The sequence below is a fragment of the Perca flavescens genome, chromosome 3 (assembly GCF_004354835.1).
Source record: "Perca flavescens isolate YP-PL-M2 chromosome 3, PFLA_1.0, whole genome shotgun sequence".
Lineage (NCBI taxonomy): Eukaryota > Metazoa > Chordata > Actinopteri > Perciformes > Percidae > Perca > Perca flavescens.
Genome location: NC_041333.1, coordinates 30,575,215 through 30,598,204, shown reverse-complemented (window position 1 = coordinate 30,598,204; position 22,990 = coordinate 30,575,215). Strand labels below are relative to the sequence as shown.

General features: G+C 41.1%; 1 protein-coding gene across 2 annotated transcripts; it reads left to right on the top strand.

Moving 5' to 3' along the window:
* LOC114549538 (alpha-2-macroglobulin) lies at positions 1-21,351 on the top strand. 2 transcript variants are annotated; one of them, XM_028569891.1, is made up of 37 exons: positions 1-126; positions 1,463-1,550; positions 1,701-1,881; positions 2,114-2,270; positions 3,139-3,191; positions 3,598-3,618; positions 3,890-4,055; positions 4,147-4,231; positions 4,328-4,442; positions 5,174-5,291; positions 5,416-5,525; positions 5,624-5,791; positions 6,048-6,275; positions 6,914-6,977; positions 7,068-7,210; positions 8,426-8,575; positions 10,708-10,854; positions 10,939-11,020; positions 11,135-11,282; positions 11,753-11,978; positions 13,149-13,275; positions 13,409-13,530; positions 13,624-13,675; positions 13,858-13,941; positions 14,241-14,417; positions 14,733-14,808; positions 15,000-15,156; positions 16,348-16,422; positions 18,474-18,633; positions 18,735-18,922; positions 19,540-19,752; positions 19,860-19,978; positions 20,196-20,286; positions 20,370-20,438; positions 20,522-20,627; positions 20,794-20,835; positions 21,170-21,351. In XM_028569891.1, exons 2-37 carry the CDS (start codon positions 1,465-1,467, stop codon positions 21,172-21,174), a joined length of 4,311 nt encoding a protein of 1,436 aa, XP_028425692.1. In that variant the 5' UTR covers positions 1-126; positions 1,463-1,464; the 3' UTR covers positions 21,175-21,351. The 2 variants fall into 2 exon arrangements, with proteins under 2 accessions (XP_028425692.1, XP_028425699.1); XM_028569898.1 differs by having other exon boundaries at positions 2-108.
* Positions 21,352-22,990: the final 1,639 nt, after the last annotated feature.

Sequence of the window (22,990 nt, the reverse complement as noted above, 5' to 3'; positions counted from 1 at the left end):
GTGATCTGAATTGTCACGACCAGGGATCTATATAACGATGTAGACTGGCTTGGTTTGAATTTCCAAAAGGAGCGTTGAACCCCGATCAGACATCTCAGCCCAACCGTGGTAGGTGGTCTGAAAGAGGTAAGACTAACACTGAGCTGAAATTGAAACATGGCGCTGCTGTCTTTCAGTTAATTTAAGGCATTCACTTTTGGGGACTTTTTTTTTTTTTTTTTGGGCGGATAGGCCTATCGGAAACTCTGGTTCAGCTGTAGCTTTCTAAGCAGATGGAATAGAATATTTGTAGGCTAATAACAATACTTTTGTGCTTGAAAGCACAAAATTATTATTAGCCTAAAAATATTCTCTTGCTGTTTATCTTACTTAAATTTTATAAGACCAATCATTTTTGAGAGAAACTAAATCAAGTGACCGCAAACCTTTTTATATGCTACTTCAAACCGCACTCGGAACAACCAAAGACAACCAGAAACAACCAAACGGGAACGTTGCGTGGAGGTAGGATAGCCTCCTATATGGATAGCCTACCGTAGTGCAACCACAGGAGAACGTTCCAGTTGGTTGGTTCCCCTAACGTTTAAGGAACGTTGGATCGAACTAACCTCTAGGAACCAGAAACTTACGTTCCCTAAACGTTCTGTGTTAGTGGGGGAATGACGACTGGAGAAATCAGAGTCCCACTCAATGGATGGACGCAAATTGTGGGGGTCAAAATCCACCCCGAATTGTCCCATGTAAATTTGTATTTAATTCTTATGACGCCACATGGATTGCGCGATGTGGTTGTATAGCGATAGGTTTCAGTAGCCGAAATTAAATTACGTCCACCTTCCATTTACAGCGGATGTTTATTCCTTTCAGTCAGTGTTTGTGTTGGCCTACTATCTTCTTTTCCCTTCGTGTACTTGTTTAAAGCGTCCTTGGGTTTGTTTCCATGAAATGCGCTTTATTAATTTAAGTTATTACGTTGGTTGCTACAACCGTCTCGTATTTGGCTTACTATTGCTCGTGATGCAGTGACCGTGATACCCGGTTTAGTTTACGACAGGCTACATCCAAAGTAGGCTAAATGACCGTGTGCAACGGTACATCTGGAACATTCTCATTGTAAATGAATGATTTCCTGTTTGAGCGAAACCTTCATCGCAACTATGGCCTCCCCACGGGGAACTCTAATTCTTGCACAAGGTCAAGTCTTTTTTTAAACCGACTGAGTCAGTAAAAAACTTTCATAATTACATTATTGTAGTTGGAATGACAAGCTTTCTGGACTTTAAACATTGCCTAATTAAACTGTAAATTGCAGTTAGCCTTGCACACCACAACAGTAAGTCTATAAATGATTGAATGGGCTACCTTAAAATCAAACCGAGGAGATGTGGGGGTAGGTTTGTGGGGGTGGGTTTCTCTATCAGAGACTATTAAACAGATGCTGACTCAGGATCATCTCATTCAGTCATGGGTCGTCCTGGGATTCAGATGTGGACATGGAAACTGTGTGTCTTCTTGAGCTGGATGTGCGTGGGCCAAGCGGTGGCAGGACCGTAAGTTACCTCTACAGTTAAAAAATAATAGCCTGTGGTTGAATGAATTGATCATGGGTAAGGATTTTATGCTGCATAATCTTCTGGGTTGGGGTTATTTCCATGTCAGATCCAGTGAGATATGTACTGTATGTGTGTCTGTGGCTGTAGGCAGTACATGGTAGCCATTCCTGCAATTCTTGAATCTGGAGCCGAGACCAAATTCTGTACGAGTCTCCTGCAGCCCAGCAAGACTCTGGAAATGAGCGTCACTCTGATGTCCCAAAAGGCGAATACAATCCTTCTGAAGAAGGCGTCCAGTAAAACCTTTCATACCTGCACTAAATTTAAGGTCGGCAGCTTTCCTGATTTGATTGATTTGCTCATTTATGCAAAATGTGTTGGAAAATTGAGTTGGAAAACATTGATGGGATTTCATAACACAGATTTGTGAAGGATAGATGGATATAAAGAAACTGCTGTTTTTTTAACAATTCAAGTTACAACAGATAAAGTTAATTATTTCTAAGTATTTTAACGGGATGGAATGGCTCTCAGGGTCTATAAAATCTTTTCTGTCACAGGTTCCTGTAGTGCAGGATGAAGTGGTGCAGAACTTCGTGGTGGAGGTACGAGGCCACACATTCTACTCTAAAGAAGTCCGAAAAGTTAAGATCCAAGTCTATCAACCAATGACATTCATCCAAACGGATAAACCAATCTACCTCCCAGGACAAACAGGTAATTTTGAGCTGATGGGTTTTTACTTGATTTGTTTTTTGTTTTATTCGGTTTGGTTACTTATGTAGATGACATGACTTTGTGTATAGTATTGTTGAGGTGAGATTTCTTCCTCAAGCCTCTAGTTTGTATTTATTTAATTATTTTTTTTTTTTCCTCACGCTTAACAACTTGCTTCTGTTATGTTGTCCTGTTTATGCTGCTTTGTGTTGGGAAAATGAATCCAAGAGCTTTGTAGTAGACAATATGGTACCATGTAGAGACAAGTTTCATCTTTACAAATTGCAGTGCATGCAGCACTGCGTAGAAAATGTATTACCACAATATCAGGATGGATGGATAGATGCATTCCCAGAAACATGTTGGCATAGAACTGTACATTGTATATGTTAGTACAAATTAAATTAATCCTTTTCCCCTGCTGCAGTTGAGAGCACAGAAGTCCTTCCTTTCCCCCCCCCCCCCATTCTGGATAGCATGTTAGTAATGTCCCACATTGACCAGATTATTTAAAACAAGGTATCTTATCTCAAAATTAGTGCTATTCCTTAACGACAGTTTTGGTGCAAAACTATCCACCACTTTATTGAAATCCAAGGCTGTGTCCAGATTCCTAAATGTTAATACTAATTATGCACACTGAGCTGAAAGTCAAGTTTCCTTCTTGGGATATTGGGACATTTTTCCACTGATTACTTACAATTTGTGCAGTTCTATGGCAGACAACAGGGAAGACTAATAGTAAACTATCAAACCTTTTCAAATTTGTAATTTTCTGTTAACAGAAGACCAGTCACTGGCCTGTTAGGATGTTTATCACTGCTGTAGAAGAGCTGTAAAGGCTTCATGTAATCTCTCTGTCTCTCAGTGCAATTCAGAGTCATCACACTGGATACCAAGTTAAGACCTGTCAATCAGCTGGTGAGTGTTTGAACGGTGTTTCCTTTCTTTAGGTCTCATTCATAAACCGTATCAGTGATACGGTTTGATAATGGTGCAGGTTTTAGTTTTGATTGAACCAGAACGTGAGCTCCTGGTGAAGCTCTGGGTCAGTAGTACAACCACAGCCCCTCTAGGTAAACCTACCAAGCTGCTTTGAAGGTTGCTGACCCAGTGATGGATCCATTCCAACATGTGTTTCTTATTTTGCAACATTGTGTCCCACATTATCCTATTTAATTGGAAATTAAAGATTACAATGAAACTGTATTTCTTTTCTCCAGAAACTATAAAGCAGAAATGTAAGAGCTCAAGTCTGACTCGTTAAGACACTGTGATGAGAGGAATACAAAGCAGCTTGTCCTAACAAATCTTTCCTCCTTTACAGTACGATGTAATCAAAATTGAGGTAAGAGGAACAGCCACACTTTAACATACTGGGTATATCAAACTGAAAGTTGCAGAATAAGTTTTCTAATACAAATACCTTAAAGCAAAATGCTCCAGTTGACTTATTAGGCTATTCAAAGTTCAGCATGTTTTACTACTTGTATAATTTTACACCAAACCATGGCCCAGTTTTATCTGCCATCTTGTGGAAGGACAAGAAGGAACATGCTCTTCCTGTCTTCACAAGTTTGCTATTGTCGCATGTTCTTCCCATTTACTTCACTTAACAGGATTCTAACAGCAACAGGATTGGACAGTGGCTGAATGAAACCTCAAATAGTAAGATATTGCAGCTTTCTTACCCCTTGAACTCTGAGGCCCGTGAAGGAGCCTATCAAGTTATTGTGTCGATTGGGTCAGATCAAATACAAAACGTATTTGAGGTGAAAAATTACGGTGAGTTACGGTTTTCTCTTTTTTTTTTTTTAAGCCATAAATTTGAATCCATGTTTAATGAAGCAAAATGCTAATCCTGTTGTGTCCCCAGTTTTGCCTAAATTTTACCTGCAAATAAAAGCATTTGATGAAGTAAGTATTAATCGGGAAGAAATCAAAGCTGAAGTCTGTGCAACGTAAGTAAAAGCTATTTCACTCATTACTCTGAATCTAAAATGGGTCCAGTATAGGGAATGGTTTTTCTATTTTTTCTTTTTCTCCCATCTATTTAGGTATACATATGGACAACCTGTGCCGGGCAGTGTTGACTTTAAGGTGTGCCGACCTTTAAATGCCTATGTTGGTGTACCTCTTGTATACACCCCTTGCTACGAAAAAACAAAGCAGGTACAGTAGCTATGGTGACAGTTTCATGACGCAAGGTGCATAGACCTTAAAACTACATATTGTCATCGGTCTTATCATTCTAATGTACAAATTGAGGAATTTTTTTGTTTTAAAAGGGGTGATAGAATGCAAACTTTTTAATACCTTGTCATAGTTTAATGACAGTTTGGTGGGTAAATGGGACATACATTGAACCTCAAAATCCCATTGACACCTCTTTCCTCTGCAAATCTCAATTTGAAACTGCCTCTGAAAACGGCTCACTGTTCTCCCTCCCCTCTTCCTGCTGAATGGCCGGTGAGAGTGCGGTCAGTGAGCTTGTTACACCCACAATCTCTTACCACAGGTTCCAGTTAATCTTATAATGGATATGTGAGAGTTATTTAAACAAACTATCTGAGAAATACTCCTTGTCCGCAAGTCTCACTGATGGAACTCGATCAATGAGAGCTAGCTAGCCTTGTCCTAGACCTCTGAAATTCACAAAAATGCATTTAATTGAAATCTGACCCAATTGTTGGCTTTATAAGACCTTGGGGTAGCTGTAATAAGTGGTGTGATGAAATTCAAACGGTTAATGTACTCTTACGCTGGCCAGCTCCGTGGATCCCCAGTAGTCTAGTAGCCCAGAAACTATACTTCTATCACCCCTTTAAGAAGTAATAAGAGCATGACTTGTGGAAAGTTGGAAATGTCCTTCACTTTTTAATTTTTCTTATTGTGCTTTCTAGATGGACAAGAAGGGCTGTGCCACTTTCATCTTCCCAATGTCAACTTTCACAAAACTTGCACAGCAGGCGCTTCAAGATGTACTGCAACTCAGTGCAAATATGAAAGAGGAGGGGACAGGCAAGTCATAAAATATAGTGTACTTGTATTTTAAAGAATTAGGCCTACAATAACAAAATTGCTATGCCATATATTGAAACAATATGGCATCCACATTGTTGTAACATGAAGTCTTCTTGTACAGGTATTTCAATCTCACAGGAGAAGACTACGGTGATTTCATATGTTGTTGGAAAGCTGTCTTTCACTGACACTCCCAAGATTTATAACAAAGGATCAAATGTGGAAGGAAAAGTAAGTGCATTTGGTCTTCTCTTCTTCAATGTGATTCTATACACAGTGCAACTGAAGCAGTGTGCATTCTCGGTGATACAACATTGTACTTTCAACAGGTTAAAGCAGTTAATTACAATAATGCACCCATTCCTGACATGCCGGTGTTCCTGTTTGAGGGAGAAAGGTGGTCTTCGCGTTGGTTACAGAATCTCAGAACAGACAGTGATGGTGTCGCCACTTTCTCATTAAGCACAGCTGACTTTAAAGGAGACATCCACTTACAAGTAAGAAGTAGAAACTACAATCTGTAACCCAACATTTATCATGAAGTTGATAACACATTCCAAATCTGACACCTCAAATGGTTTCTCAATATGCTGCAACTGACAGAGGTGCCATATAGGAACCATCGGTCTATACCCCAAAAACAAAATTGTTATGGCTGTAAAAACGGACGCATTCTTGTGCTTCATCTGCCATGATCTCATTTTAGTTTTTACTTAATACATTTTTTTTTTTTTTGTTCCCTCGGCTCTCTAGGTTAGCAACACACGGACACTGGGCTACCCTCCTTACAGAACACCATACTACGAGGCTAAAGATCACACAGTGTCTTTGGCCACGCTTTCTTCTCCTGATTCTAAAACGGTCAGCTTCCTGGATGTAAAGAAGAAGGATGAACCTCTGTCCTGTGACAAAGAAGAAGAAATCTTCATCCAATACAGCATAGTTGGAGAGGCCCAGGGCTTTGTGGATGTGATGTATCTGGTGAGTGGTTGAACTATTCTGTCACAATTTCCAGAGACATGGGAAGATGTTTTTCCAACATTACATCATTACCCAGGAGATTTTGTGCTACATGTCAACATGTAAGCATTGAGAAAGTTTGACACCTAACATTAGGGTAAACCTTGTTTACCGTTGCAAGCACTGTACTGGAAAAACTGTAAAACAAATCTGCAAGAAATTCCAGATTGGAGTTTCCACTACCTTTATCCAAATAATAAAAGTTAAATATCCAGTCTGGTGAGATTAAGCCACTGGAGAATCACTGACTGTTTAGGGTAAAGGATCAAAATCAATGCACCAAATTTAAATTGTATACTTTCTAGCCAAAACCCAGCAGCAACATGACTTGTGGTTTAGATTTCTAAAATTGCAGAGTTCTGCTTGTAATACATTTTATGGAGTCTCTTATTAAATATCCTGCTCTGGATATATTACCTTTTTGAAATAACTTAAACTTTTTTTTTCTCCCCCCTCCTCCCCCCCACTGAACTAAACATAACTTTGACATGAACCATATAAACATATTCCACTATGTACTTAATCACATGACAGAACCTCACAGAAGAAAAGGCATGTTGCATTACTCATTCTTTGTCCCTTTCTTTCAAATTGTCTAGGTCTTATCAAGAGGAGCCATTGTTATACAAGGAGTTGAACGGGCCAAAGTCAAACGTAAATTGGGTGAGCAAGTGACCTGTCTTAAAATGGTCCTCTTTGAATTAGCATGGCCAAGCTATCTATGGAGTCATGTGATTGTTCATGTTGTTTCAGTGAATGAGGGCAAGGTGTCCTTTAAGCTGACAGTGTCTCCAGACATGGCACCAAACGTCCAGGTTGTGGCTTACGCAATCCTCCCCAGTGAGACTGTGATCGCCAACAGCGGACTTCTCACGGAGCAATGCTTCAGTAACAAGGTCAGCCTGAGAAGAACTGAGACATGTGGTGAAGGCTGTTGTCAGATTTAAGGTGCAGAAGTACTGTGCGTGTGGTTACAAAACCTCAATATAGCATGTAGCCTTTTCTTGAAAGAGCCTGTTCTATGTACGACATTTTTTTATGTATGACATTTCTTTCAGCAGCAGGGGGTGTGAGAGGGTCTGATTTTGGCAATGTTGCGGAGGTGAAAGGTTTTAATGACTTGACGGATGTGAGGCTCAATTGAGAGTGGAATCAAAGATGACTCAAAGGTTGCGGGCCTGGGGAGACGATGGTTCCGTCGATGGGGATTTTTCATAATTCCCCAGAACCTCGGTGATTCAGGGGAGCCGTGATTGGCCTGCTTATAATGCCTTGCCATAGCATATTTTAAATTCTGGGTACAAATGGCTCTGATATTCAAATACCCTTAGTTTGGGTTGACTTTTTGTTTGGCCTATACAAGCCAATCTACAGGGACTCTTACATGTGTCCTGTTGCAATTAATAAATGAAGAGATGGAGTATTTCTTGCCAGTGTGGGGATGTGAAATTCCTTTTCATTGGTAGTTAGAGCATTGCGCACGGTTACATTTTATAGAAACATGTCAGATGAGGCGAGTGATTGCAGTCGGCCCTTAACTGGGTGTTCCTACTAAGGGGTTTGCGATAGATGGTGGATTGTAGAATTTTTTTTTTTTTTTTTTTTTTTGGAAATGGTGAGAAAATCAATGGACTGATTATTGCATTCATATTATAAAGGACAAATAATCTGTGGAAGAATTTACAGAAGTCAAAGTACAATAAAACCTGGCGTGACACAATTTCCCTGCTAGGCACTTCCAACCACCAATGTAAGGATGTCAGCTCTGAGAAAAGGTCAGGATTCCATCAAAAAGCTCTTCTGAGGTGGTGACCTCTAGTTCACCCAGTGGAGTATGTGACCCATGTAGGCAGAGTCCTTGGTAGCGGAGCAGGTTAAGTCTGACCTGTGGCCCTTTGCTGCATGTTGTCCCCTCTGCCAAATTTTCTATCTAATACACTTTTTTTTTTTTTTTTTTTTTTTTAAATAAAAACACACTTAACAGGCCTTCTGCTTAAACTTCAATCTGGGAGGGGAAAATAACGCACTATTGTATCAGGTTGCAAACCTCACAGGTTCTCATCTACCACTAAAGTCCAGATGGTGCAATGTGTCTTTTCCAATTGTGTCAGGTGTCTCTGAAGTTTTCCCCGTCCTCGGCCGTCCCAGGAGAGGAGACAATCATGCAGGTTACCGCCCGGCCAGAATCTCTGTGTGGTGTGAGCGCTGTTGACCAGAGCGTCCTCATCATGGAGCCAGGGAAGACTCTGGATGCAGACAAGGTAACTACTGCAATCAACCAACTATATGCATACATCATGTTACCCTATGCATTTTTACTAATAATAAATTGAATTTGTATAGCGTTTTTCATTGATTCAGTCGCTTTACAGGGCAGGGTAGATTATAAAAACAGGATTCAGATGAAAAGGGGGGGGGGGGCTACGGATAGGCAGAGGGGAAGATATGGGTCTAGAGGCGGGACTGGGAGATGGTGAGGGACTCAGAGGTGCAGATCTCTTGGGGGAGGGAGTTCCAGAGCCTGGGAGCTGCTTTGGAGAAGACTCTGTCCCCAAAACTGCAGAGTTTGGACTTTTGGATGGAGAGGAGACCGGCTGAGGTGGATCTGAGGGACTGAGAGGGCTGGTACAGGGGGAGGAGGTCAGTGAGGTATGAGGGGGCCAGATGGTGGAGGGCTTTGTAGGGGAGACCAGGATTTTGTAGGTGATCTGGTGAGAGATAGGAAGCCAGTGGAGTTGTTTTAGGACTAGAGTGATGTGGTGCCAGGATTTGGAGCGGGTAATGAGGCGGGCGGCTGAGTTTTGGACCAGCTGGAGTCGGTTGTTGTTAGAGCTGATGCCAAGGAGAAGTAGCGGTAGTCCACTCGGGAGGAGGTGAAGGAGTTAATGAGTCTTTCAGCAGCAGGGGGTGTGAGAGAGGGTCTGATTTTGGCAATGTTGCGGAGGTGAAAGGTTTTAATGACTTGACGGATGTGAGGCTTAATGGAGAGAGTGGAATCAAAGAAAACTCCAAGGTTGCGGGCCTGGGGAGATGGGGAGACAATGGTGAGAGTGGAGTTATTGGTTTTGGAGTGTGGATTTGGAGCCGATCAGAAGGAATTCTGTTTCGTCGCTGTTGAGTTTGAGGAAGTTGTGTTGCATCCAGGTTTTAATAGCTGACCGACAGGAGTTAATGTGGGAGAGGATTGTGGGGGGATTTGGTGCGGAGGTAGATCTGGGTGTTATCATCATAGCAGTGGAAGTCCAGGTTGAAGGGGTGGGGTATCTGACCAAGAGAGGATGTAGATGATGAAGAGGAGGGGGCCAAGTACGGAGCCTTGGAACACCTTGAGTGGATGTGGCAGAGGTATGGTTATGGAGAGAGATGAAGTGGGATCTGTTGGATAGGTAGGAATGGAGCCAGCTGAGTGCAGTACCTTCAATACCGAGGTCTTGGATTCTGGTGAGCAGGATGTTATGGCTCACGGTTTCAAAGGCTGCACGGAGGATGTTGAGGGAACCGGTGTCAGCAGAGGTGAGGAGGTCGTTGAGGACTTTGAGGAGAGCGGTTTGTGCTGTGGAGGGGGTGAAAACCAGATTTGGAGAGGTTCAAATTGGTTATTGGCATGAAGATGGGTTCGTAGTCGTGAGGAGGGTTCCAGGGTTTTAGGGGAGGTTGGATATTGGGCAGTAGTTGTTGAGAGAGGAGGGATGCAGACCAGGTTTTTTAAGGATTGTGGAGACGGCAGCAGTTTTGAAAGCAGAGGGACAGTTCAAGGGACAGTGAGTTGAAGAAGTTAGTGAGGTAGGGCTTTAGGAGTAGGGAGGGGGTCAAGGGAGCAGGTCGTGGGTTTGGAAGAGCTGATGAGTTTGGAGATTTCAGGAGTGACTGGGTCAAACTGGGAGAGGAGGCAGTGTGGAGGAGGGGTTGGGAGGGATGGGGAGAGGAGGGTCCATGGTAGGTGCTGGACTAGATCCTGGGCAGTCAGATACAGGGATAGAGATTTGTAAATGAGATTGGATTTTGTCAGCGAAAAAGTGGAGGAATGAGTTGCAGAGATCCGGAGTAGAGGTAAGGAGGCTGTTGGTCTGAGGCTTACCGTTAACTACTTGTCCCATGATTAATCTTTTCTCCCTCTACCAGTTGTACATTATCAGTTGTGCAATGCAGCTCAATCCTGATTTTTGTTTTCACCCAGTTGTAAGCGTGTTATGAAAATGCTATAGTATAAGGTTATGATCACATATGTGAGGTGTAGCCCTCTGAGATTCTGCCTTATGGATAAAGGCAATGGTTTACATCTTTTCAAGATATTAGAGTAGGGCTTAGGGTCAAAGAGTTTGCAAATTGTCAGATCTTCATAGAACATCAAACCTTGTCAGTTTATAACTTTGAACCAAACCTTTCTTTTCAGATATTTCAATTGTTGCCAGTCACAACAATGTCCTCTATTCCATATGACGTTCAAGATAGTGAGCCATGTTGGTCTGTGGGACCAAGAAAATATGGTTTGCCATACCCCAATGGTGATGGGACAGTTGGTGCTTATACAGTTTTCCAGGTACATCCTGCACAAATGAGTATACCAAATTGTTGCACATTTATCAACTTTTCAGTGATGCCTGTTTGTTGTTGGATTATCTAGAACGTAGGGATGAAGATGGCAACAAACATGGATATCAAAGAGCCTTTGTGCCTCTTCCACACAGGAAGAGAATACTACCAGAGTAAGCAAGTGATGCATGCAGAATATTTACCTGTTAAAACAGGTCAGTGTGTCATTGCTTTTGTTTTTACCTAATGGAATATTCTTTTTTTTTTTTTTTTTTTTTTTTTTTCAGGTTTTGGGTTTAAGCCTTTCGGATTGGAAGAAATGGCAGCCCCTGTCCTTGTGGAAGCTCCTAATATGCCATCTCCTGATAAATCCCCAATAGTGACAGTCCGCACTTTCTTCCCAGAGACCTGGATATGGGACCTGGTGGAAGTTGGGTGAGTTTTTGCCACAGAGGGTTTTGATGGTGATGTGTTTGAGGGAATTTGTGTGTGCACCAGAGTCTCTCTCAGACTTCCTGCGGTCTCCCTCACATGAATGGCATGAAACTAATGTCAGTCACTGTTCCTAGGCTTTGAGTCTTAGTTTATTTCAGCAGAATGTGTTAGTTTTACAGGTGATTTTTTTTTTTTTTCTCTTAAAATTGTGTATGGGAATGATCTTTTTTGGGCTAGAGTACACATGAAACACAGTATAACTGCATTTTTTTTTTTTAAGTTTCTGAGATTTCAAGGATGCAGCATATGAAACACATTTATAAATTCTTTTTAGGGAACAGTAACTACAATGTGGTGGTGTTACTGCAAATTAGGTCTACAAATTAGTAATCTACTCAAATTATGTGTAGTTTCTGACAAGCAAGCGTTTAAAGTTCACCATATGCGTCTGTGTGTATCTGCTGTTCCAGAGAGTCTGGAACGAAGGAGGTGTCCCTCACTGTCCCGGACACCATCACCACCTGGGAGACGGAGGCTTTCTGTCTGTCCCCTCGGGGTTTCGGCTTGGCTCCACGTAAAAACATCACAGTCTTCCAGCCCTTCTTCCTGGAGCTCAGCCTGCCCTACTCCATCATTCGGGGGGAGCACTTTGAACTGAAGGCCACCACCTTCAACTACCTGACCAGCTGCATCATGGTAATTTTTTATTTTTGTCACCTAAATGCTGATGTTAGCATGCTGATGTTTAGCAGGTGTCAGGTTTACCATTTCCCCCACCTTAGTGTGTTCGCATCTAAAATAAACTAATTGGCACAGAATAAAGTACAGTAGAAGATTGGTCTGCAGGTACTTTGGTTGTAAACGAAAGTACTTGGGCAAAGTTGTTTTTTTATATATATACAATTTACCTGAGGCTGGCTTTAGAAGTAAAGTTAAGGGATCACTCAATGTCGTCTTGTGGTGGAAATGTACAGAATTAGATGGAAATGAATCAAATATTTTATGCAGTTTCTGGTTTTATGATACTGGTGAGTTTTTGAATCCATACTGCACTGGTTGTTTGTGCAATTAGTGTTTTTTTGTTTTTTCTTTTGTTTTGAATTATCTGGAAGAAAAAAATAAAGCTCATGAATAACCGGACATAATGTGTGTACACATGTATGAATCCAAACTTTTGGACACACCATACTTAAAATTGGTTATAAATTTAACTTGAGTATTTTAATCTCAGATTGCATAACTAAATGAAAATGTTAATTGCATACAAGGTCACCCATGGTCTTGCCCCAGATTACATTAAAGAGCTTTTAACCTCTTAAAGCCCAGTCAAGCCCTTACAATCAGATGATCAAAATATTTAGTCTATTCCACCAACCAGACTGAAAACTGAGGTTGACACGGAGTTTTCAGCTCAGTGAGATTGGAGGACTCACTGCAGCTTTTAAGCACCTCCTTCTTAAAACTTGTATAGGATTGCTTACACTTAACGGTCTTCTCATCCATTCTCACAACACTAAAGGGTTTCTGAATTGATATGGTGTAAATATTTTAATCTGGAAAATTGTTAACCTGTAATTGATTGCCGTTTAACTTCACCCACCTCTCGCCGGTCCTTTCAACTCACTTACCAAGGTTGTAGGAAGTATCTGGAATAATCGTAATTTTCTTACATCAATTTTCAAACCGCTTGATAAAAAAATCTCCTTTTTTATTTGGGGGGGAAAAAACATTTGCAAGATGCAACGAGGAAAGGTTGAATGCTGCAGCATTGTGCTGCAGTTTAAACAGTTTGGATTATTTCTTTTGTGGGGGGGTTCCCCACTTGCATTAAATCTCCAGTTTTAAAATGTATTCTCTCTTGAACAGGTCACTGTGACTCCAACCCCCTCCTTGGATTACACACTCACCCCCCTCTCCGGTGACCAGTACACATCTTGTCTGTGTGGCAGTGAGCGCAAGACCCTCAGCTGGACCATGGCCCCCTCAGCCTTGGGTGAGAGTCAAGCTTTTATCCGCCAGGCTGCCGAGGTGGAAGAGTTCTTTTTGAGTTCTATGAAATCCGTGAGATCCAAATAAGTGACAAAATGTCATTCTGACTCCAGTTTCACACGGTTTGTTCATTTTAGGAGTTGTAAATGTGTCGGTGAGTGCTGAGGCCGTGACATCCCAAATTTCATGTGACAATGAGATTGTGAGCGTGCCTGAAAGGGGACGAATTGATGTGGTCACACGACCTCTCATAGTAAAGGTTGGTACCTTAAAAACAAGATGATAAAGGGAGAATTTTTATCCATTAACCAAATGGAAGCTCTGTAACTCACATTATTTCTTTCCCTCTCAGGCTGAGGGAACTGAGATGACAAAGACCTACAACTGGCTGCTCTGCCCAAAAGGTCAGTACGGTTTACACCCGGCCTGGCCCATCTAACATGTGAAAAGACAAATACTGGAAGTAGAGTATATTGCATGTTAAATGTAATGGAGGCATTCACTACTTGCAGATAGCCCTTAATTTGATTGATTATGGCAGATTTGCCAAGTTTGGTGCTGAGTGTTCTGTCTTTCTTTCCCTCAGGGGAAGCTTTGACAGAGGAAATGGACGTAAAACTCCCTAAGAACATGATTGATGGATCTGCCCGTGCTTCAGTATCTGTCCTTGGTAAATTGAAATTCCTTTTTTAATAGAGTTGCTTTCACTTTCTTCTAGGAAGGGAAAGGCTTTAATCAATAATGAATCTGTTAAATTGATTCACTTTTATTCTAACTGTAAAGTCAAAATACAAAGTACATTTATACCTTCAACATTTTAAATCGGTTTCTCTCTGGATTAACAAAAGGTGGAATAACATAAGAACAGTTTATCTTTCAAGCCCCAGTAGAAAGTAAAGGTCAGGTTAGTTACATGTTCGGTCTCAGTGATTCTGTTTTTTTTTTTTTTTTTTTTTTTTTTGGGGGCAGGTGACATTCTGGGCCGGGCTCTGAAGAACCTGGATGGGCTGCTGCAGATGCCGTATGGATGTGGTGAGCAGAACATGGCGCTCCTTGCCCCAGACATCTACATCCTCGAGTACCTGAGAAACACACAGCAGCTGACCCCAGCCATCAGGGAAAAGGCTACAAACTTCCTGACCAGTGGTGAGTCTCAGTTTACTTTGGTAGATAAAAGAACACGTATGCCAAATCTACAGTCTGCTATATTCTGGTGCTGGTTGCACAAAATATAATAAGCAGTGTGCATAATAGCTAGACATTGCTTGTCATTCAAATTAGAGACTACAGATCAGGGTCACCCTGCTGGGTTATGGTGCTTTTTTCTTTACATCTGTACATTCACACTTAGCGATGTTATAAACAAATTTACCCAAAATCTTGAACTTAAATAAATAATAGGATCTGATAAATCCTATCAAATCTGTAAATGCCCTAATTAGTGTTTCTTTTGTTATACAGGCTACCAGAGACAGCTGAACTACAAACATCAGGACGGTGCTTACAGCGCATTTGGAACAGGAACAGGGAACACTTGGTGAGAACATTACTGGTCAATTATCCACAAATTAATGCTATACTGTATTTACATGTTGTGCAACATTTACCATGACATACGGTTTACCTTTTATACTTACAACAGTAGATGATTATTGTGAGCCATTAAACAGATCATAAGTGCTTCCTCTAGTCTTTTTTTCTGCCTAACTTTTGTTGTAATATCCTCAGGCTGACTGCATTTGTGTTGAGATCGTTTGCCAAAGCTCAGTCTTTCATCTACATTGACCCAGCGAACATTGAAGCGTCCGTGACCTGGCTGAAAAGTAAACAACAAAAAAATGGCTGTTTTGAACAGTCAGGAAAGCTCTTCAACAACAGAATGAAGGTAATGAAATTCCCTCTTGACTAGAGTTTGTATAACAAAGACTGATGATAACTGAAACTAAAGGTCAGTATGTTAATTTTACTAAATTACACTTTTGCTGTAGCAGTAGTTAAATGGAAATGCACCATCAGGACTTTCATTCATGTCTCAGTAGTAACTAATGCCAGCCTGGGGCCCACTTCACAAAATTTGCAACATAAGGAACAATAGGAGATAAATCCCTCTTTTTTTTTTTTTTTTTTTTTTTCAAAGATTATTTTTTGGGGCTTTTCCACCTTTTTAATTTTACAGGATAGCAAGTGGAGACAGAGGGGGGAAAAAAAGGGGAGCAGGAAATCATCACAAACTCTACCAAATTTGAGCCCCCCTATGTATTGAAAGGATCTCCATCCAAAAGTGATTAGTCTTTGAATTGATCATATACCTACATGGTAAACGGTCTAATCAGTTGCATTGTGTGAATTTATGAGCTGAGTTTATAGTTTGAGTTATGGTGGAGGTGGTCAGTTAAATCTATTAGGACTCCATTATACCAACCAGGGAATCCTAATACAAAGCTAAAAGCCACTGAAAGCTGCAGAGTGTTGTAGTGCGATGGGCAGGCAGCACTGGGATGTAATTTGATTAAACAATGTCGCTCTAGGTCACAAGAACGGGATTACGATTAGATCTCCACTGTGTTGTGTCGTTGCTGGAGAAGGTCTGGCTGCACCCATTATCATTCTGCTATAGGCAGGGGCGTCAGACTGGGGGGGGGGGGACTGTAGCATGATTTATGCTTCTGCGTTAAATCTACGCCGGAGCTACGTACATTGATCCCTACGCTGTAGACTGATGTGCACCTTTAGAAAAATTTAACTGCACGTCACGGCAATGTCCTGGTTCTCCTTCTCCATAAACAACATGAACTCACGGAGAGGGTTAACTTTTCCTGCTACGAATTTCCAACCGTGGTCAAAAAGCACAGGGGAGGCACTTGTTTCTCTCACTATGACTCTAGAGTCAGTACTAGGGATGAATGGGTTAACCAATTAAAGACAGGCATTAATTAATAATGCAGGCATTGGCTAGAACCGATAGTGGAGATGGTGAAAGGGGAGAAGAATACTGTTTGATAAACGCGGCCAATGATGCATTCTGCATCCAGTGAGTCAGACTACATCACTAATTACTTATACTTCCTCTTTACAGGGTGGTGTGTCTGATGAAGTTACTCTCAGTGCCTACATCACTGCTGCCTTCTTGGAGATGCATTCTTCTATAGATGTGAGTTGGTTATTTGTAATATGAATGTATATGTACGTAAGATGCATTGTAGCATTCATTTGAATTGACATTTTTATGGCATAGCAGTAAAGATAATGTGAACTGTAGTTGTAAACCCTAACACATTTTTTTATTTTTTTACTGTTTTTAAAGGACCAGTGTGTCAGCTGTAGGAGAGTCTATTGGCAGATGTTTTCATTAGTGTATAATCACCTGAAACAAAATTGTGTTTTTGTTGGATTAGAATGTAGCCCTCATATCTACATTAGGAGTGGGTCCACTTTCAAAGAGCCCACCATGTTGCACCGCTATGTTTCTACAGTAGCTCAGAATGGACAAACTAAACACTGGCTTTAAAGAGGGCCTTTCATGTTTAGGCCTGTCACGATAACAAATTTTGCTGGACGATAAATTGTCCCAGAAATTATTGCGATAAACGAGAATATTGTCATTGAGAGACCATTTGCATCTAATAATAATAATAATAATAATAATAATAATAATAATAATAATAATAATAATAATAATAATAATAATACTTTTATTTCTAAAGAATATTTAACACTGGAACTGGAAGACATTTTAAATATCCACAATATGTCTTTGATCTCCTTTGGTATGTCGTCTTTCACGCTGATGTACAGTTGTGGGATTGCCATTTGTGACACGTAAGTTCTCAGACTAGAGACTCTGTACTACATTTTACAATTATTTAACACTAAATATTACATTTAAATAATATATAATTAATAAATAAAATCTATATGTATGGCTATCTGCCACGTGGCGAGTAAATGTACCAAAATAGTTTTTCAATCTTCATTTTGGCGAAGGTGCGGCTTCTGCTCCTCTGCAGGTAGGAGCTTCGTGGGTGCGGGCCGACACACACACACACACACCCCCACACACGCCAACTCTGACATACTTTCCACACTCCGTGTCCGCGGACAGCTGTAGGCTTGTACCGTTAATGTTCTGTGCATTGTCGGACACATGCAGCCACTTTCCTGAAACCGCTTGCGAGACTGACGAGTCCACAGCGGCGTGCATGTCCGAGCCTAGTACCCTATATGTATCTAGTACCCTATGTGTATGTCCGAGCCCGTCTCCACGGTCTCCACCTGCAGGTTGTCAGCTGTGTGGTTTGGAATGAAAGTGAGAAAACGGGACGCCGAGTAACACGGTGGATGTCGCTAATATTTTTTTTTTTTTTTTTTTTTTTTTTTTTTAACGGCGCTTTAATTGCAAAGTGCTGCAGGAAACCCTGCTCCAACTCTCTCGCTCTCTCCGCCTGGAGTAGCCTACCGCCCACACAAAGACCATGCGACTGACAAGAGGGTTCACTCCTCGTTACGCTAAGGAACCGAGAGTGGTCCTCCAGTCTCTTTGGAAGAGAAAGAGAGGGAGAGATGAGGAAAATAAACAAGCATGCAAATGGAAATTATCGCGGCCGGAAAAATTATCGAGCTCTTTTTTTTATCATGCGATAACTCGATTTATTGACTATCGCAACAGGCCTATTGATGTTTTACATTGAAGTGAAGGCCACTGTGGGTTCTCCTACACGCTTGGACAGAAGGGGTTAAGCGGAAGTGTATTGTGACAGTTGGTTGCTGCAACCTCACCGCTTGATGCCACTTAAGTAGTAGAAATACCCATTTAGTTTTGAGTTGAATTTAACCCATGTAGCCTAGTCTTACCCGGTTGTTTTAAGTTGTTCCATTCTTTTGCGGTGCCTCCACTGTCTCACTTGAGTAACAAGCCATCTGATTACTAGTGTTTTTTGTTTTTTTTAAAAACATATTTCAGTTTGGTTAGTATTGTATGCCTCATTTGACCTGACATTTTGTGGGTAGTGGTTTTTATTACCTCTATCATTCAGATTAGGAGCACTGGTTAATTGATTCATGGCCGGTTTCTTTTTCCGCTGTGCCCTCACTTTCTGCTGTTTTGTGTTATTGCCTCCATTTACTGAAGTCGTTACTTTCCCTGAATATAGGAAGTTGTTAACACAGCGGCGAAAGACAATGTATTCTTTGAATCTGTTCTAGGGTCCTGTGAAGCAGAGCTTGTCTTGCCTCAAGGAGTCGATCAGTGACCTCAGCAACACCTACACCACAGCTCTGCTGGCGTACGTCTTCACCCTGGCAGGAGACATGGAGACCCGTGCTCACCTACTGAAGCACCTAGACACTGTTGTATTACAAAAAGGTGAGTCCTCCTCCTCCAGGAAATCATTCTGGCTTCATTACTGTGACAAAGCTTACCCTGTGCCTGTTGGTCTCTTTTGGATGGATGTCTTTTTTTTTTAGGAGGTTTCCTCCACTGGTCTCAGACAGCAACAGAAACGTCAGCCTCTCTGTCTGTGGAGATCAGCTCCTATGTGCTGCTGGCTAAACTCAGTGCCTCTCCGACTGTTGAAGACCTGGGCTACGCCAGCCGCATCGTTAGATGGCTGACTAGCCAGCAGAACTATTATGGAGGATTCTCCTCCACACAGGTACAGCCCAGACAGGGTTAAGCTGGACTTTGAGTCAAACATACAGTAATATCTTCTGGGACAAATAAGATGAACAAACAAGTTATTTAAAAATGTATTAGCTGTGACCTGAAACCCATTTGTCTGACAGCCTGAAAACAATGGCATGGCACAAGAAAAACAACCCTATTTTCATGTTTGACAATGCAATTAATTTTTCTGCTTCAATTAAATGTTGTATTTAGCTTATGAAGTAAAGGATAATTGTATCTACTTATAAAAAATACTAAAGCCTTCAGTTTCTTTCAAATTATTTTAAAACTGAAACTCACATTTAGACATGCATAGTTCTCACAGGACAGCGACATTGCCCGATACCTCAACAGTTTAGTGTCAATTAAACCATACTGAGAACAAGAACATTGGTTTAGCCCGTTAATTGCAAATAAAATGTGCATACCATTTTTAAATGGTAATTTTCTTTTTCTGTATGAAAATCAACAATTGGGGAGACCTTAAATTGATAAAAGTGAACTCCTACATATGAAAGCTGCTACATGTGTAAACAAAAGAACATTTACATTTGTATAAATTTTAAGCACATAAGTATTAGGCATTTTCTTTTGTGTGTGTTGTAGGACACCGTGGTGGCTCTTCAGGCTCTGGCTCTCTACTCCACTCTGGTGTTCAGTCCAGAGGGTTCAAGCACAGTGACGGTCCAGTCTCCCAGTGGCCAGCTGGTGTTTGATGTGAATCAGAACAACAAGCTGCTCTACCAGGAGAAGCAGCTGCAGGACATGACAGGAAAGTACAGCCTGGAGGTGAAGGGCACTGCATGTGCTGCAATACAGGTCAGTGGTTTGATGTACATAAACCACCCATCCTGATGTTTCATAATGTACATTTGAGCAAAGAAAATTCTTGAGATTCTTGTTCACTTTTTATGAATATTGTTTAGATTTCTCTCGTCTATAACATCCCGACTCCTGCTGATGTTGCCACTCTCAGTGTTGAGGTCAAACCAGAGGCCGACTGCATCAGCAAAATACCCAAACTCAGTCTGAACCTAAGATCCCTGTAAGTAATCAACGAGCAGATCCACGACATTGATGAATATTGAAGTTTTTGGCAAACTATTGTCTGCATCTACCAGCTTGAACTATGTAACGGTTGGTGGATGGACAGGGGAGGAATGTTTACAACTTGGTAGCTAAAACGCAGCTGAAACAAATGGTAAATGGAGCCTTCCAAAGCACCAGATTGACATCCTATTTTTATGGTACTTTTATTACAGATATAGTGGAAAGGAGTCGAGCACAAACATGGTTATCCTGGATATCAAAATGCTCTCTGGATTTGTCCCAGACCCAGAGTCTCTGAACATGGTGAGTGATCACCGTAACTTTAAACTGAGTATTTGTGTCAGTTGTTGTCGTCATGATAACAGCTGATTAATGTCTCTTCACAGCTCAAAGGTGCCCTGCTGGTGGATCGTGTTGATCAAAAGGAGGATCATGTTCTGGTGTACATACGGGAGGTGAGAGGGATTTAAAGTGACAAACAAGAGAGGACTCTCTCCAGATTTGTTACTGATCGTGTCGTCTGTTTTTCTTCCAACAGTTACCGAAGGACATAGGCATCAACCACAGCCTGAAGCTCATACAGGAGCACCAAGTGCAGAACCTGAAGCCAGCCGTGGTCAAGATCTACGACTACTACCAGCCAAGTAAATCAGTCCTCTCTAAACCTCATTCACAGAAGTCACAGCACACACTGCTCCGTGGTGGCTGTAAAACAACCTGAACAGTTATCAGAATAGTCATTTATGTTAAATATTATGGGCTATTGAACATGATGCAAGTCTGACTCATTTTCTACTTTCTTCCTTTAAGGTGACCAGTCTGATACAGAATACAGCCACCCTTGTGTTGCAGGTAACGGACTGTAATAACATACAGAAGCACTGACGTATGTAACTGTAAATTGGAATGGTTTTAAAGATTGTAAAAGTGCCAATTTTGTAACCTAAAACCAAATGAAGCATACAGCTAGTCTCTCTCTTGCGCTCTCTCTTGCGCTCTCTCTTGCGCTCTCTCTTGCGCTCTCTCTTGCGCTCTCTCTTGCGCTCTCTCTCTCCTATGAAGAGGCATACACGGACTCATATAGTAGCATTGGTGTAAACTGTCAGGTGTCAGAATGTTGCAAATCTTTGGTATGAACAGGCTTCAGTCTTCGCAATTAACTTATTTTTCATTATTTCTTTTGCAGCTTGAAGAGCGTGTGGTCAGTCCTTGAGTCGTCCAGAAGATACATATTATGTACTAACACCATGTCTGTTTGTATTTCCTTGTTAGTATTCTGCCACAACCCCTTACAGCTGTGTAACTACTGTTTGAAATGAAATACATGCATAATGGACAATAAAATGTGCTGTAATGCCCAGCTTGAAACTGGTCTTTTGTTGAACTTTTTCCACTATTTAATCTTTGTGCTGTGTAGTTATCGTATGTGTTTTATCCAAAGACCAGAAGTTGTGCAGCTCAGCTTAGTGTGGAAATCCGGTCACAGTAGTAAAGTGTTCTTTAGATAACATCTAAACTCTCTACGACTCTTCTACAATCTACAAATCCCATCTCCTAAAGCAGTTGGAAATCAAAGTTTAGGATATATATAATTTATTTTACAAAATGATAAACTTAGTCCATACATTGTAACCGTAACAGACAATCCAGTTCCAGTATTTTGAGAAGACTGTTAATCTTAAAGTGACTTATTTTTCTTCAGTTGCAGCTTTAAGACATGTTCTCAGTCACATTTAATTAAACCATTACATTTAAGCAAAGGTGTAGCACAAGATTCTGGGCCCTGTAGAAAGGCATTCCCTATGGGCCCCTCCCCGCATCCACAGCTATTCATTCTAGCATCTTTGTGGGCCTTCCTCAAATGAGGGCCCTGGGTACTCAGTCCCCTCCCCGTGACACCCCTGCATTTAAGGATTGTGTAGTTTAATGTCTGCTTGTGTATATTTTGGGTGAACTTTCATTCATTAATCTTTTTCTGACCACTTGGGGGTAGCAAATAAGCTGCCAACACAAGACTGACACTATTGGTTTATGAACATTTTGGCAAACAATTTCCTATTCACACAAGGAGACACAGGCAACATTAGCGTACATTTGGTTCACCTGAAAAATACAATATTCACTCTACTTTTAGCTCAGTTTTGACTAAAATTAGACTCCAAGCTATCTGGGTGACCAGAATTGCAACTTCAATGGAATGATTTGACTTGTTTGGATAAGTTTATGCTACTGTATATCACGGATCTGCTCCAGGAAATCGGTTGTTTGGATTCATTTTCTCCCTCAAAACTGGAAAATGTACCGGTCCAAACTAAGCATAAAACCAGGGGAACCTGGGATCAGCAGATTACAGAATGTTTAATTACTAGGAATCATTTTGCCTTTACCTTTTAGAGGAAAAACAGGACAATTATCTTGAGTTAAAGTCAAAATGAAAAGTTGTTTCGCAGCTGACAAAAGTTTTTGACCTTACATTTAAACAATACGATCATCAATACCAGTTGCAGTATTATTCATGAAGCAAATGGCATGTAAGAGCTCAGTAAGGGGTGCTATTTATTACATTATATTAGTGCACATAGCTGAGCTTGCATTTCTTGTGATGGATTTCAACATTAGTGATGTACTTATGGTGATTTTATAGACAACAATGTTTGAGAATGAAGAGGGCAACCAGTGCTGTGATGGCACTTACCTCCAGTATCTCTAACTGGACAGAGTGGCCTTCAGTGATCAAATTAGCAAACAGGACATATGCCAGCTCATCATAGACTCTGCTGACAAACTAAGGATCAATCATTCGCTACTAGTGAGTATCCACTTTAGTTTTCACTTTCACTTCCCACACAATGGGATCAAAACTGCAAGGTTAACCCTCACATCGACCAAGCAGACTCAAACAGCAGGCAGCCAACAAGTGAGTCAAAGTACCTGAAATTGTAATCAAAATACAATAGTATTTTACGTGCTGATGACTAAAATATCTGTGAATTCCACCCAGGATGAC